The sequence below is a fragment of the Pseudorca crassidens genome, chromosome 19 (assembly GCF_039906515.1).
Source record: "Pseudorca crassidens isolate mPseCra1 chromosome 19, mPseCra1.hap1, whole genome shotgun sequence".
In the NCBI taxonomy this organism is placed as follows: Eukaryota; Metazoa; Chordata; class Mammalia; order Artiodactyla; family Delphinidae; genus Pseudorca; species Pseudorca crassidens.
The window spans coordinates 5,260,217-5,274,863 of NC_090314.1; the positions used below are offsets into that span (position 1 = coordinate 5,260,217).

The window sequence follows — 14,647 nt, forward strand, 5'->3', positions numbered from 1 at the left end:
TGAGGTATTATTAAGACTTAAAAACAAGTCTCGAGTGGGAATGCAACAGTACTTTAAATACATAATTCTGACCCCTAATACATGTATTTTGTCTAGTTTCTCCAAGTACATAAGTATCTTGAAGGTCAGGAATCTGTTTTGAATTTCTCTACATGATATACTGTATAGAGTACTATGTATGGGTGTTTGTTAATTTGACTTTTCATTTTCTACCAAAGTATTTACAGAAGCGACATCTTACCTATAGCCAAGCTTTAAACGAATGTCTCACAAAACAACTTTTCATTGAAAAGTTAATCATGGGGTTTGGTTTTTAGGACAGATGATAAAATAAACCCTGAGGTCTATAATTTTATTATACTTCAAAAATTTGAAATCTCATTCAAGACATAAGATCCCATTGTCTCCTTAAAATTCACAATGATGTCACAAAAAATACTGGAGTAGGAAGCTTCAGGAGTAAGACAAGGATGCCTGTTTTTGCCACTTCTTTTCAATATAGTATTAGGAATTCTTATCAGAATATTAGGCAAGAAGAGAGAGAAAAGGCATCCAAATTGAAAAAGAAGTAGTATTTCTATTCACAGATGACAAAATCTCATATGTAGAAAACTCAAAAGAATCCACAAAAAATGTTAGAGCTAATAAATGAACAGAGCAAAGTTACAGGATAAAAAAAAAAAACCAACATGCAAAAATCAGTTTTATTTCTATACACTGGCAATGAACAATCTGGATGTGAAATTAAGAAAACAATTCCAGTACTTCCGTGGTGGCGCAGTGGTTAAGAACCCGCCTGCCAATGCAGGGGACACGGGTTCAAGCCGTGGTCCAGGAAGATCCCAAATGCCGCAGAGCAACTAAGCCCATGTGCCACAACTACTGAGCCTGCGCTCTAGAGCCCACGTGCCACAACTACTGAGCCTGCATGCTACAACTACTGAAGCCCGAGCGCGTAGAGCCCATGATCTGCCACAAGAGAAGCCACCACAATGAAAAGCCCGCACACTGCAACGAAGAATAGCCCCCACTCGCCGCAACTAGAGAAAGTCTGTATGCAGCAACGAAGACCCAATGCAGCCAAAAATAAATAAATTTATTTTTTTTAAATAATAATAATTAAAAAAAAAACTAATACCGTATGATGGTGTGGCCACTTTGTAAACAGTCTGGTAGTTTCCCAAATGGCAAACAAAAAAACTACCATGTAATCAGCAATCCTACTCCTAGGTATAGGACCAAGAAAAAGGAATATATAGATAGCCACAGAAAAATCTGTGCTTGAAAACATCTATCAACTGATGAATAGAAAAATAAAATGTGGTATTTCCAAAACAAACAAAAAAGACAGATTTTCATACTAAAATATCTCTGTAGCCTTTTAGACTTAAAATTCCCTACATTTTACTTTCATCATCTATTAGTATCATCTTTAAATAGCTTTAAAACAAATTTATCAAATGAATTTTTTATTGAAATGTACCTTATCATTTTAATTTTTTTTAAAAGATAAACCCTCTCCCCGCCGGCTGGGGGCGCTCTAGATGCTGCACAGAGACCCTCTGCACCCCTGCATACATGGCGCTGCGAGTGGTGCGGAGCGTGCGGGCCACGGTCTGCAGCCTGCGGGCCTGGGGACTGCAGGCGGGCGCCGTCCGGGTGCTGCGCACCGGACCCGCTCTGCTGTCGGGTCGTAAATTCAGACAAACATGAATGGGTAACAACAGAAAATGGTGTTGGAAGAGTGGGAATCGGCAATTTTGCACAGGAAGCTTTGGGAGATGTTTACTGTAGTCTGCCTGAAGCTGGGAGAAAATTGAACAGACAAGAGGAATTCGGTGCTCTGCAAAGTGTGAAAGCCGCTAGTGAACTCTATTCTCCTCTATCAGGAGAAGTAACTGAAATTAATGAAGCTCTAGCAGAAAATCCAGGACTTCTCAACAAATCTTGTTATGAAGATGGTTGGCTGATCAAGATGACCCTCAGTTGGGCTTCCCTGGTGGTGCAGTGGTTGAGAGTCCGCCTGCCGATGCAGGAGACACGGGTTCGTGCCCCGGTCCGGGAAGATCCCACATGCCGCGGAGCAGCTAGGCCCATGAGCCATGGCCGCTGAGCCTGCGCGTTGAGAGCCTGTGCTCTGCAACGGGAGAGGCCACAACAGTGAGAGGCCCGCATACCGCCAAAAAAAAAAAAAAAAAAAAAAAATCTTGCTAAAGGGTTAGGAAAATAATTATGAAGAGCATTAATTAAAATTATGATTTTAGGGCTTCCTTGGTGGCGCGGTGGTTAAGAATCCGCCTGCTAATGCAGGGGACACGGGTTCAAGCCCTGGTCTGGGAAGATCCCACATGCCGCAGAGCACCTAAGCCCGTGCGCCACAACTACTGAAGCTTGCGTGCCCAGAGCCCGTGCTCCACAACAAGAAAAGCCACCGCAATGAGAAGTCCGCGCACTGCAACGAAGAATAAATCCCGCTCACTGCAACTAGAGAAAGCCCACATGCAGCAATGAAGATCCAACGCAGCCATAAATAAATTTATTAAAAAAAAATTATGATTTTAATTTTTTTAACCTAACATATTTCCATTTTAGAAGTCATCAAATCACTGCAGGCACAGTTTTCTTTTTTTTTTTAAGATAAATTTATTTATTTACTTATTTTTGGCTGCGTTGAGTCTTAGATGCCGCGCGCGGGCTTTCTCTAGTTGCAGTGAGCAGGGGCTACTCTTCGTTGCGGTGGCTTCTCTTGTTGCAGAGCATGGGCTCTAGGCGCGCAGCCTTCAGTAGTTGCAGCACGTGGGCTGAGCAGTTGTGGCTCATGGGCTCTAGAGCGCAGGCTCAGTAGTTGTGGCGCACGGGCTTAGTTGCTCTGCCGCGTGTGGGATCTTCCCAGACCAGGGCTTGAACCCGTGTCCCCTGCACTGGCAGGCGGATTCTTAACCACTCACCACCAGGGAGGTCTCCACACACACTTTTCAAATGCATACCTTTAAACATTCTCCCAATACTTACCGTACCTCTGATTTGGGATACTTATATTATTTTTACTTTGTCAAGATTTGGTACTGATATTCCATTAAAGAACCATAATTCATCGAGATGTCTCATATGGACTTTCCACTTGAATGGGTTTATGGCTACTGTAGTCCTTTTACCACGGCTTCCATTCTTTGTTTGACTGGATTCCATCATGTAGAAATTCTTCAAGAAGCTTTAGATGCTCAGTGCTTTCATGTCTAAAAACGTCTGCTTGTTGCTTTTAAACGTGTCTGATATAATATTCTTGGATCTCAATTTCTTTTTCTCAGAACTCAGTAGCTATTGCTCTACTATTAATATCTTCTGTCAGATTCTTATCCCCCTATCAAGGACTTGTGCTTTGCTTCCTGGATTCCTAATTCTTTTACTTAGCCTTAAACTTTAATGATAACCAGGATCTGTCTCGGTACTGATCATTCTGTGCAAATTTTTCTTGGAGCAAGGTATGTCCTATCAACCTATTGAGTTCTTCCTTCACTTTAAAGGGGAAAAAAGTGGGGTTTTTTTAAAGTTATGAATATTATTTCCTTTCCTTTACCAGGTTCTCCACCTCGGAAACACATGTTCTTATGACATGCTGGATGATTTTAATTTGCCCTCCTTATTTATCCACTTCTTGCTAATTGCTTTAATCTCTGTCCTTTTCTTCTGTATCCACTCTGATCATTTCTAGACCTTTCTTCCAAGACAAAGGTCTGACTTTCAGCCACATCTATTTTATTCCTTGTTCCTTCTCACTTTATATATTGAATTTAAAATGGTGGTCTTGGGGGCACAGGAATGTCCAATCTTTCGTTTTATCTGATATGGTTGCCTTATTTTGCTTTTGAATACTTCATTATTAATTTTAAGTTCTACAGTGCACAGCACTCATGGGCCATGTTCTTTGTTTTTCATCTTCTTTACACACACGGGTCTTTGTTTTTGGAACACTGTATTGCTTTAATCTTCCTTTCCAGGAATATGTTTTCCCTGTTCATGGCATCCCTTACCCTCCTGCTCAGGCATACTATGAGCAACCTTACCCAGACTTCCTCTTTGGTGTGGAATGGTGTGTGGGCATTTTCCTTGCTCATCCCCACTTTGCCTGGAATGTGTTTGTCTACAGATGGAGGACTGGATATGGCTTTCTAAATACTTTTCTGGGGCTTCCCTGGTGGCGCAGTGGTTGAGAGTCCACCTGCCGATGCAGGGGACATGGGTTCGTGCCCCGGTCCAGGAGGATCCCACATGCCGCGGAGCGGCTGGGCCTGTGAGCCATGGCCGCTGAGTCTGCGCGTCCAGAGCCTGTGCTCCGCAACGGGAGAGGCCACAACAGTGAGAGGCCCGCGTACCACAAAAAAAAAAAACAAAAACAAAAAACAAAAAACTTTTCTGGAAGTATATAGCCTGAGGAAACAGAAAAGTGGTGCAAATCAGGGGAAAACTGGGATGGGGCTGTGACAGCCTTTGCTAAGGATCCTGGCCCGCTCCACCAGCCGCACATGTAAAGCAGTCCTGAGGCCTTTGGCTCAGCACTTTGGAAAGTGGCACGCTGTAACTATCCTTCCTGCAGGACGGCATAATGGGGATTCCTAAGCCAACCGTTCACCACATCATCACCCCCACTCATGTCTTCCCAAATTAGGGAGCAATCATGAGAAATCCTACGACTACACTAACCTTCTTTCTTTCTTCAACACTGCTTCTTTGAGAGTAAAAGCAGGAACTAGGAGGCCAAGTTGTGCAATATTCTCATTCCTTACTTGAATGCCACTTTCCCAAGTTTATGGCAGTGGCTGTATCCTTTCCTTCTTTATGCAGGGTGCATTTTTAGCCCTTTTTAAAAAAACCATCTTCGTATATTTGCTAGATAGTAGAGGAGAGTGATCTGAATTCTCTCCACAACCTTCACCAAGAAATGCATTTTACAATGATTTTAAACATGGCCGAATAATTTCAAACCTTTTATCATCTTAAAACCCAAAGAGTAATCATATTTTTAAAATAGTAAATCAGTTTCTTTACAAAACTGCTAAAACAAAACTTCAAAATCCTTTCGAATAAGAGTGAGAATGGAGTAAAAGACCGCAGAAATGGTAAGGACCCTGGAGAAAATGAGTACCTGCCATGGACGGGGCCAACATTACCCGACCAAATACTTATCCTTTGCAGACAATGCCATTATTATCCTCATTTTTACAGGTAGAAAACTAAGGTCTGAGAAGTCTAAATCACTGACTGGCAACCCTGTCTGCAAATGAGAATGACCTGGGCCCAATCCCAGAGACTCATTTAATTATTCTGGGATGGGACTTGGGAATCAAGCTTTTAAACCTCCCCAGGTGGTCCTAATACGCAGCCTGAATTGAGAACACCTGTTTACACAATGCTACAAAGTCCACAACAGCTGACCAGGATTCAAACCTAGGTCAACCTGACTGCCCACTACACAGCATTAACTCCGAACTCTGGAAACAAGTTTTTAAGAGTTTGTTAACTATTATGACAACTACTCCAAAAGGTCAACAAATATAAAAGAGCTCAAAATATAAACTGTAATGACAGCTTGGTTAATAAGATTACAAGATAAATATAACAAAATTAAAGTAATAAAATAAATGACACAAGTTCAGTCCTGGCTGGAAACATAAAAGAAAGCCTGTTACCTGTCAGAACCTGGGTGAAACTCTGAAAGCAGGGAAGGTCGTCTGCGAAGCTGCTGCTGCTGCTGCTGCTGCAAGAGCTGTGAGGCCTGACTGGCTTCGAGATGAGAAGAACGATAATCAGGGACTGCAAACTCCTAGTGGTAAAATAATCAGAAACTAATTATTAACCAAGAAGTGAAAAGCATCATGAAACCAAACCCAGGACAAATGAACAAAGGCAGTTATGGTCCACTAAGTATGGAAAGAAGCAGCAATGATTTCAATCCTTCACTGATTTAACTCTTTCCCATAACCTAAAACAAGCAACATTAACTATATATCATTCAAAAGAATTCAAAATGAGATTTCCTGTTCAACCTTATTTATTTATGGGGCATTGGGTCCTCATTGCTGCACGTGGGCTTTCTCTATTTGTGGCGAGCGGGGGCTACTCTTGGTTGCAGTGCAGGGGCTTCTCATTGCAGGGGCTTCTCTTGTTGCAGAGCACGGGCTCTAGGCTCATGGGGGCTTCAGTAGTTGCAGCACACGGGCTCAGCAGTTGTGGCTCGCGGGCTCTAGAGTGCAGGCTCAGTAGTTGTGGAGTACAGGCTTAGCTGCTCTGCAGCATGTAGGATTTTCCCAGACCAGGGCTCGAACCCGTGTCCCCTGCAGTGGCAGGCAGATTCTTTTTTTAAAAAAAAAAAATTATTTATTTTATTTATTTTTGGCTGCATTGGGTCTTTGTTGCTGCGTGCAGGCTTTCTCTAGTTGTGGCAAGTGGGGGCTACTCTTCATTGTGGTGCGCAGGCTTCTCATTGCAGTGGCTTCTCTTGTCGCAGAGCACAGGCTCTAGCCTCGCAGGCTTCAGTAGTTGTGGCACATGGGCTTAGTTGCTACGCAGCATGTGCAATCACCCCAGGCCAGGGCTCAAACCCATGTCCCCTGCATTGGCAGGCAGATTCTTAACCACTGCACCACCAGGGAAGTCTCAACCTATATTTGATTTATTCTTCTAATAACATATCACAATAACTCCTAATCTATATTATTCACATAATAAGGTCTCAAACCCTTGTGTTCAATATGAAATCCTAAAAAGCATTCCTATCTTAAATTTAAAATGGGTAAGCTGGAAGGGACACAGAAGCCATCTAGTTAAATCCACGTGTATTTACAAATTAAGAAACAGAAGTCCAGAGAATCAACCTCCTAGTTAAGAGTAATAGTTTTTCCATCATTCTAGGTGGGTGTTTTATGTTTGTTTTTCTACTTTCCTTTTGTTGACTTTTTGTTGAAAAGGTCAAAGCTTCTTTTGAAAAGATATTAACAATCACCAACAGATAAACACATAATTACCAAATAACCCAGGAATTCCACTCCTAGGTATATAGACAAACTAACTAAAAGCATATGTCCACACACAAAAAGTTGTACACAAATTGTCAAAGCAGCATTATTCACAATAGCTAAAAAGAAGACAGAATCCAAATGTCCACCGACTCATACATAGATAAACAGCATGATATATCTGTACAATGGAATAGTATTCAGCCATTTAAAAAAATGAAGTACTAATACACGCTACAAAACAGTTGAACCTAGAAAACATAATGCTAAGTTAAAAAAAAAGATTCAGAAGCCACATATGATTCCATTTACATGAAATGTCTACAAGATGCAAATCAAGAGACAGAAGGTAGATTAGTTGTTGTCGGGAACGGAGGGAAGACAGGAATTGCAGCTGACTACTATTACGTATGGGGTTCCATTTTGGGTGATGGAAAAGTTCTAGAATTAAATAATGGTAATGGTAGCCCAGCATAGTGAATATATGAAAAACCACTATATTATACACTTAAAAATGGTGAATTTTATGTTATATGAATTATATATCAACAAAAGTTAGAAAATCATAAACAGATAAAGTAGAGCTGGCCAGACTGAAACATGGAGTAGGACAGGCGGTCCAGAACCTTTCATTAGAAGCAAATAACAGTAAAAAGATTATCTCATACACAGTCTATGAAAATATATCAGGTACAAAGTTGAAAACATAAATAAGAAAAAACACTTAAGACAAAATCATTTTTTAAAAAAAGTATGTCAAAACTCAAAAAATAAAGAATTTACATCCAAAGAAATAGAGACAAGATTAAGTGAAAGTGAAAAAAGGACACAAAAGTATTTAAAATATCCTCAAAAAGAACCAAATAACAATTAAAGAAAGTAAAAAGTTGATCACTGAAATTAAACAATAGTAGAACAGACAGAGGTGAAGGGCAAATGCAAGCAAAGACAGGACTGAGGAATTCTCTCATAACACAGTACAGCACAAAGATACAGAAATTACAGAAGTTAGAAATGGCAGCTACAGTAAAAGGTTCCAACATTCAATATCCACAGGTGAGAGGCAATATTCTGTGAATAATAGAATAGCATTTCTCAGAAGTTAAAAAAGACATAGACCTCAGATTTAAAACGGCCTAAGAGAAAAGTTGAGCAGATTTAAAAGATTAATCCACACTGGACGTGTCAAAATCTTAGAAAACAAAAGATGAAGAGAAAACTCTACTACTAGTCATAATAAAAAATTGGTTTCCTACAAAGTAAGAAGGATCATAATAAAAGCAGACTTCTCATCAGCAACACTGAACAGAACGAAACACAAATACATATTCCAAGTTCAGAGGAAAACAAATTTGAACCTACAAATTCAGTAACCAAATCATCGTTCAAGTTTTAGGACTACAGACTTTTCAGAATTCCGGAACTCAGAAAATTCACCAGTGACAGTGTCTCTGAAAGAATTCCTAAAGGATGCACCCAGCAAGACAAATGAAGAGTAAGGAGCGAAATAAAAGAAACAATAGTACGCTTCTGCTTCCAGCTATGAGCAAGTAACACTGTCCAAACTATATTCCCACAGTAAACAGCAAAAAAAAAACTGGACAAAGTGTAGGAATTCCTTTCAGACATTGGACAATAGGCTGCACAGGACTTGACCTCTGAGAAAAGTGACACAAATGGGGGAGTCCTAGCATAATCCAGGCTTTCTGCCTGGAGGTGATTTCCAAATTGCATCCAAACAGTGCCCCAGAATCTTATTCATTGAAGAAGCAACCATACTAGTTTGGGAAAGCAGATAGAATTTCTGGAGACTTCCAGAGAGGGGGGAGTTACACAGAGAAATATTTCCTGAAATATGAATTTGTGTTCCCTTAAGTGTTTGGCTGAATTCCAATCTGTAATGCATAGGGAGAGCATAGCCCAGTCTTTAAAGGCTGAACTAAGAACAACTTCTGAAGAAAGAACTGTTAGAAGGAATGATAAAACAAACAATTCCCAGAGCTCACACAAGGCCAGACCTCATTCAAATTTCCTCCAGCCAGAGATAAGAAATCTCACTGGATACACGAGATATTCAGTAGATAGCCCAGAAGTGGCAAGTTCAGAATTGGAGGATAAATTAGACCTAGAATAAAGACTATTCTAAACTTGCCTTAAGAGTGTTTAAAAATAAAGCTCAAAAGTAACTTCACTGCCTACCAAAAGGAATCCAACCTTCTTTAAAGGAATACAGCAAAATCTAGCAATGTTCATATTCTAATCAAAAATTAAAAATCCAATGCCTGCAATGATAATTTCACAGGATGAAATTAACAGTAGGTTGGAAACTGCAGAAGAAAAGATCAGTGAACATGAAAACCATAGCAAAATAAAGCAAATGGGTACAAAAACGGTGGCGGGGGCGCGGGGGGGAGACCAGAGGTCCAGTAACCTGTAGGATAAAATAATATAGGAGTAACTGGTGTCTCAGAAGGAAACTAGAGTAGAGGAGACAGAAAATATACCTGAAGAAATAATGGCTGAATACTGCCCAAACTTTATGAAAATGACGAATACACAGAGGCAGGAAGCTCAGTGAATGCTAAAGTCAGTAACACATACATTCAAAAAGCACAACAAAGGCACATCAAAATCAATTGCTGAAAAACACTGATAAAGAGAGAAATCTTAAAAGTAACCAGAGGGGGGAAAGATATATTTAAATAAACAAAGATAAGGATGAGCAAAGACTTCTGGTCAGAAACCAAACACGTCAGAGTTCAACGAATTACATCTCTTAAAATGCTGAAAGAAAATAACTGTCAACCTAGAATTCTATATCCAGTGAAAGCATTCTTCAAAACTCAAGTTGAAGTAAACTTTTTCAGGTAAATAAAAGCTGTGCAAGTTCACTGCCAAAACACCTGCACTAAGAGAAATAAACGATGCTCTTCAGGCAGGAAGAAAATGTAGCAAAAGGAAACCTGAATATATACAAAGAAGTGAAAGGAGTCAGAAATCACATATATGTGGGCAATTATATAATAGAAGGGAGAAAATAATATGGACAGAAATCAGTAAAATACAAAAAAAAAGCAAAAAATGGATGAAACTAAAGCTAGTTCTTCAAGGAAAAGAATCTATTAAACTGATAAACCTCTAACTAGACTAATAAAGAAAAAAAGGGAAAAAAACCACTTATTAACACAAGGAATGACATCACAACAGATCTAAAAGACACTGAAACAATAAGGAAATAGTATGATAAATCACAGCAATAAATTTAGTATCTTGAACAACAAAATACCCAAACTGACTCAAGAAAAAGTAAAGAATCTGAATTATAACTGTTAAAGAAATTGAGTTAATAATTTATCAGTTAAATTCTTCCCACAAAGAAAATTCTAGGCCCAAATGGCTTAGATTCTATCAAATATCTAAGGAAGAAAACAATACCAATCCTACAATGACTCTTTAAGAAAATACAGGGGGAGGAAACACTTCCCAAGCTAATAACCTTCCTAATGGTGAAAGGCTGAATGCTTTCCTCTTAAGATCAGAAACCAGGCAAGGATGTTCCCTCTCACCCCTTCTATTCAACACAGTACTAGGTATTTTAGCCAGTGCAATAAGGAAGAAAGAGAACAGACATCTAGTTTGGAAAGGGAGAAGCAAAAGCTGTCTTTATTCTCAGGTTACAGGATCACCTACACAGAAAATCCTATGAAATCCATAAAAAAGCAAGTAGAAGTAGCAAATAAGTTTGCAGGATAGAAGATAAATATACATAGCAGCAATGAACTGAAAACTGAAATTCAAAAATAAGTATCAGTAACAATCACGTTAAAAATATTACATATTTAAGAATAAATGTGACAACAGATGTACATGACCTGTACACTGAAAACTACCAAACATTACTATGAAAAATTAATGCAGACCTGCATAAATGGAGAGATATACCATGTTCATGGACAGGAACATTCAAAGTTGTCAATTCTCTCCCAAATTAATCTCTAGATTCAATACAGTCTAAATCAAAATCCCAGCAAGCTTTTTTGTAGACACTGACAAGTTGATTCTAAAATGCGAAGGTGCTAGAATATCCAAAACAACAATTCAGGAAAGAATCACACTACTTAGCTTCAGGGTATTATAAAGCTCTAATAATCAAGACAGTGTGCAGTGCTTTATTAAAAGATTAAATGTTTGTTTACACAGAAAAATCACATTTGTGAGATAAAGAAAGACAAAACATATCAGTGTAGAGAGAACAGAAATATACCCACATATATATGATCAACTGATTTTCAATGAAAATGCCAAAGCAATTCAGTGAGGAAAGGATAATCTTTTCAACAAATGATTTCTAGAACTGAATACCCACATGCAAAACAATGGCTTCAACCCTTACTTCACACCATAAACAAAATGTAATTCAAAATAGATCACAAACTTAAATGTAACAACCCAAAGTTTTAAAGCCTCTAAGAAGAAAACATAGAAGAAAATCTTAGTGACCTTGAGTTTGGCAAAAAAATTCTCAAATATGACACAAAAAGCAAGAAATATTAAAGACAAAAATAAAATGGACTTGATAAGATTAAAAACGTATCTCCCAAGAATACCATAAGAAAAGAAGGCAAAGCTTCTTTATGTAATCTAGTAGATACAGCTAATACATAGATACATATCTCCTAAACAATTTTATTTGTAATAACCAAAAACTGGAATAAGTGACTGGATAAACAAATTATGGTATATCCATACCCAGCAATAAAAAGAAATTAATTACCAAGATGCGCGAGAACATGGATAAACCTCAAAAGTATTATGAGACAGAAAAGAAGCCATTGACAAAAGAGTTCATGTGAAACTCAAGACAAAGGTAATCTGTTATGACAGAAAGCAGACCACAGTTTCCTGGGAGTTGAGGTTTGTGGGAAGTGGGGGAGGAGGCCTGACCTGGACAGGGCACAAGGGAACTTTCTGTGGTGATAGACATTTTTTTCTTTCTTCATTTTGGTGGTGGTTTTATGGTTGTATGAATCTTGTCAAAATGTACACATATAATACAATTTTATTATAAAGTAAATCCCAAAGTCGATTAAAAAAAAAGAAAGCAGCAGCAACAATAACCTAGGAAATCAGTAATCAGATGAATAGCACTGGGGCAGGAAGGACACACAACCAAAACTCAGCACGTAACCATGTAAGAATCCTCAATCTAGCAGTAGAAAGTGACTTCTTCAACCAAAAAAGGACATCTACAAAAAAATGCGACTAATATTATACTTAATAGTGAAAGACTGAATGTTCCCCTAAACAGAAACAAGGTAAGGATGTCCCTTCTCACTTTGTAATCATGACCATGCTTTAAAGGAGTCCTCGGTAGTACCCAGTAGTACTCAACTATATTTGCTGGTAAGTGTGCTTTCTTGTTCTCCAAAATGACCATTTCATCCCTTCCCTTCTCTTTTCTTCAAACCTCTTACACCCCCGTCCCTGGCACACTCTAAGCTGATAATTTCACCTATTTTATTTTTCACAAGGTAAAACAATCATGCAAACTCATCTTCCTACCATCAAATCTCTCAAGGCAGAGGTTCTTTAATATATCACAAATAATACCAGTAGCTACACAGAGTAAACACACATACAGAAAACCTTAGCACAGGACCTGGCCCTCACTCAAGAGAGGCCAAGTCATCCGGCCAGCTTAATACTCAACCAGAACTTGGCACATAAACAGAGGTCTTAACTTAGAAACTCTAGGCAATTGATTCTTCTCTATCCATCAACAACTCCTACAATCAGAAGCAGAGACATGTTCACCTCCTGAAATCTGGCATAAAGTCACAATAAGAAGATAAATATAATTAATCCCTAACCTTTGGTCCCCCACCTTTGAGAATGGTTCTTGCCATTAAAAAATATATATAACAATTATATATATATATAATTGTATTTGGTTTCTGACCAACAAATGTATTAAATGGGAAGAGTAAAGAAAAACACAAAATACGTATGCAACTTGCATAATAGCTGTTCCTTACCTGCTGGTGACGGGTGCTGGGAAAGGTGTACTGAACAGAGTGGGGAGGATAACGACTTTGCTCTGTGCTGAATGCTCCTTGGTTGGGAGGATAACCTGAACTTGACATTATCAGTAAAGAAGTCCTCACCAGGTTGTGAGATCAAGTGCAACAAACAATCATGCTTCTAGGAAATCACCTAAACAGGATGGGGAAAGAAAAGAATTGATAAGTACTAAAGCACCAGGTGTGCTTCCAATAACACAACTATAGCTACATAAACAAAACCACTATTATCAGTAAAAGCTTTCTCTCTTACTTACTTAATATAATAGAAGTTACTGGGGCTTTAAAAACATCAATGGGTCTTTTTCTCTATACTTAAAAAAGTTTCTTTAACATATCACAAATAATACCAGTACCTACACAAAGTGAACACACATAAAATCTTAGCAACTGCTCAGTAAACATCCTTCTTTCAGTAAATATCTGAAACGCAAATATTACATATTACAAAAACAAAAATCTATGGCTGTAAATTTGGGGGTTGTGAAAAAGTCAACTGTTAAAAGGATTCAAGAGTATTTATAAGGTAAGCATTTGTGCAGAGGAAATATTGTCTTTATTAAATAATTCTGCCCCAAAATGACAGCCTAAGAAGGCATTAGGGATAGAAAAGCTTTCAAGGAAGAACAAAGTGAGTCTATCACTTCAAGAAAAACAACTGCCAAATTTTTTTTGAAAATGAGGATTTTGGAAAAACTTCCATCTGTCACCATGAGCCTGACGGCTTCCCCACATTTAAAGATTTTTCTGGCAAGATTGGTGGTGGTATTAACAAGTGTGATATTACATAATGAAATTTGAAGATCTGCATAACTCAATGAATCAGTATTTTCCAAATGACCAATACAGAATTACAAAATAAGGCATAAATGAAATATTTATTTAAAGTACAAAACATTTTACCACAGTTAAATAAATAGGCGCAAGACAAACCAATAAATGTTTAATGTGACAGAATATGAAAGGTTTACTAATATGGTTTCAGATTCTACACAGTAACTAACCTTTAAAAATTTACCATTTGTCTGGTTTGGGTGTGATATCAAAGAATATCCACAATTATGTTAAAAGGCTATTAAAATACCCCCTCCCTTTTCTAAATACATGTCTACCTGAGGTTAGCTTTTCTTCATAAACGTCCATCAAAACAACATACTGGGGCTTCCCCTGGTGGCACAGTGGTTAAGAATCCGCCTGCCAATACAGGGGACACAAGTTCGAACCCTGGCCCGGGAAGATCCCACGTGCCGTGGAGCAACTAAGCCCACGAACCACAACTACTAAGCCTGCGCTCTAGAGCCCAAGAGCCACAACTACTGAGCCACGAGCCACAACTACTGAGCGCGCGCACCTAAAGCCCGTGCTCCTCAACAATAGAAACCACCGCAATGAGAAGCCCCACGCACCGCACCAAAGAGTGGCCCCTGCTCGCCGCAACTACAGAAAGCCGCGCACAGCAACGAAGAACCAAAGCAGCCAAAAATAAATAAATAAAATAAATTTATATATATAAAAAAAAACGTATGGCAAGATTGAAGCAGAAATGAGAAACAA

The 14,647-nt window shown here is 38.7% G+C and overlaps 1 protein-coding gene across 14 annotated transcripts in view; it reads right to left on the reverse strand.

The window, feature by feature from the left end:
• The window catches only part of NCOR1 (nuclear receptor corepressor 1), a 143,200-nt gene that overhangs the window by 108,335 nt on the left and 20,218 nt on the right, over positions 1-14,647 (reverse strand). For all 14 annotated transcript variants that reach the window (XM_067715487.1, XM_067715486.1, XM_067715491.1 and 11 more), the window contains exons 2-3: positions 13,049-13,226; positions 5,688-5,821 (exon numbers count right to left, since the gene is read on the reverse strand). In XM_067715487.1, coding sequence (XP_067571588.1) covers positions 5,688-5,821; positions 13,049-13,156 — 242 coding nt within the window. In that variant the 5' untranslated portion in view covers positions 13,157-13,226. The remainder of the gene's footprint in view (positions 1-5,687; positions 5,822-13,048; positions 13,227-14,647) is intronic.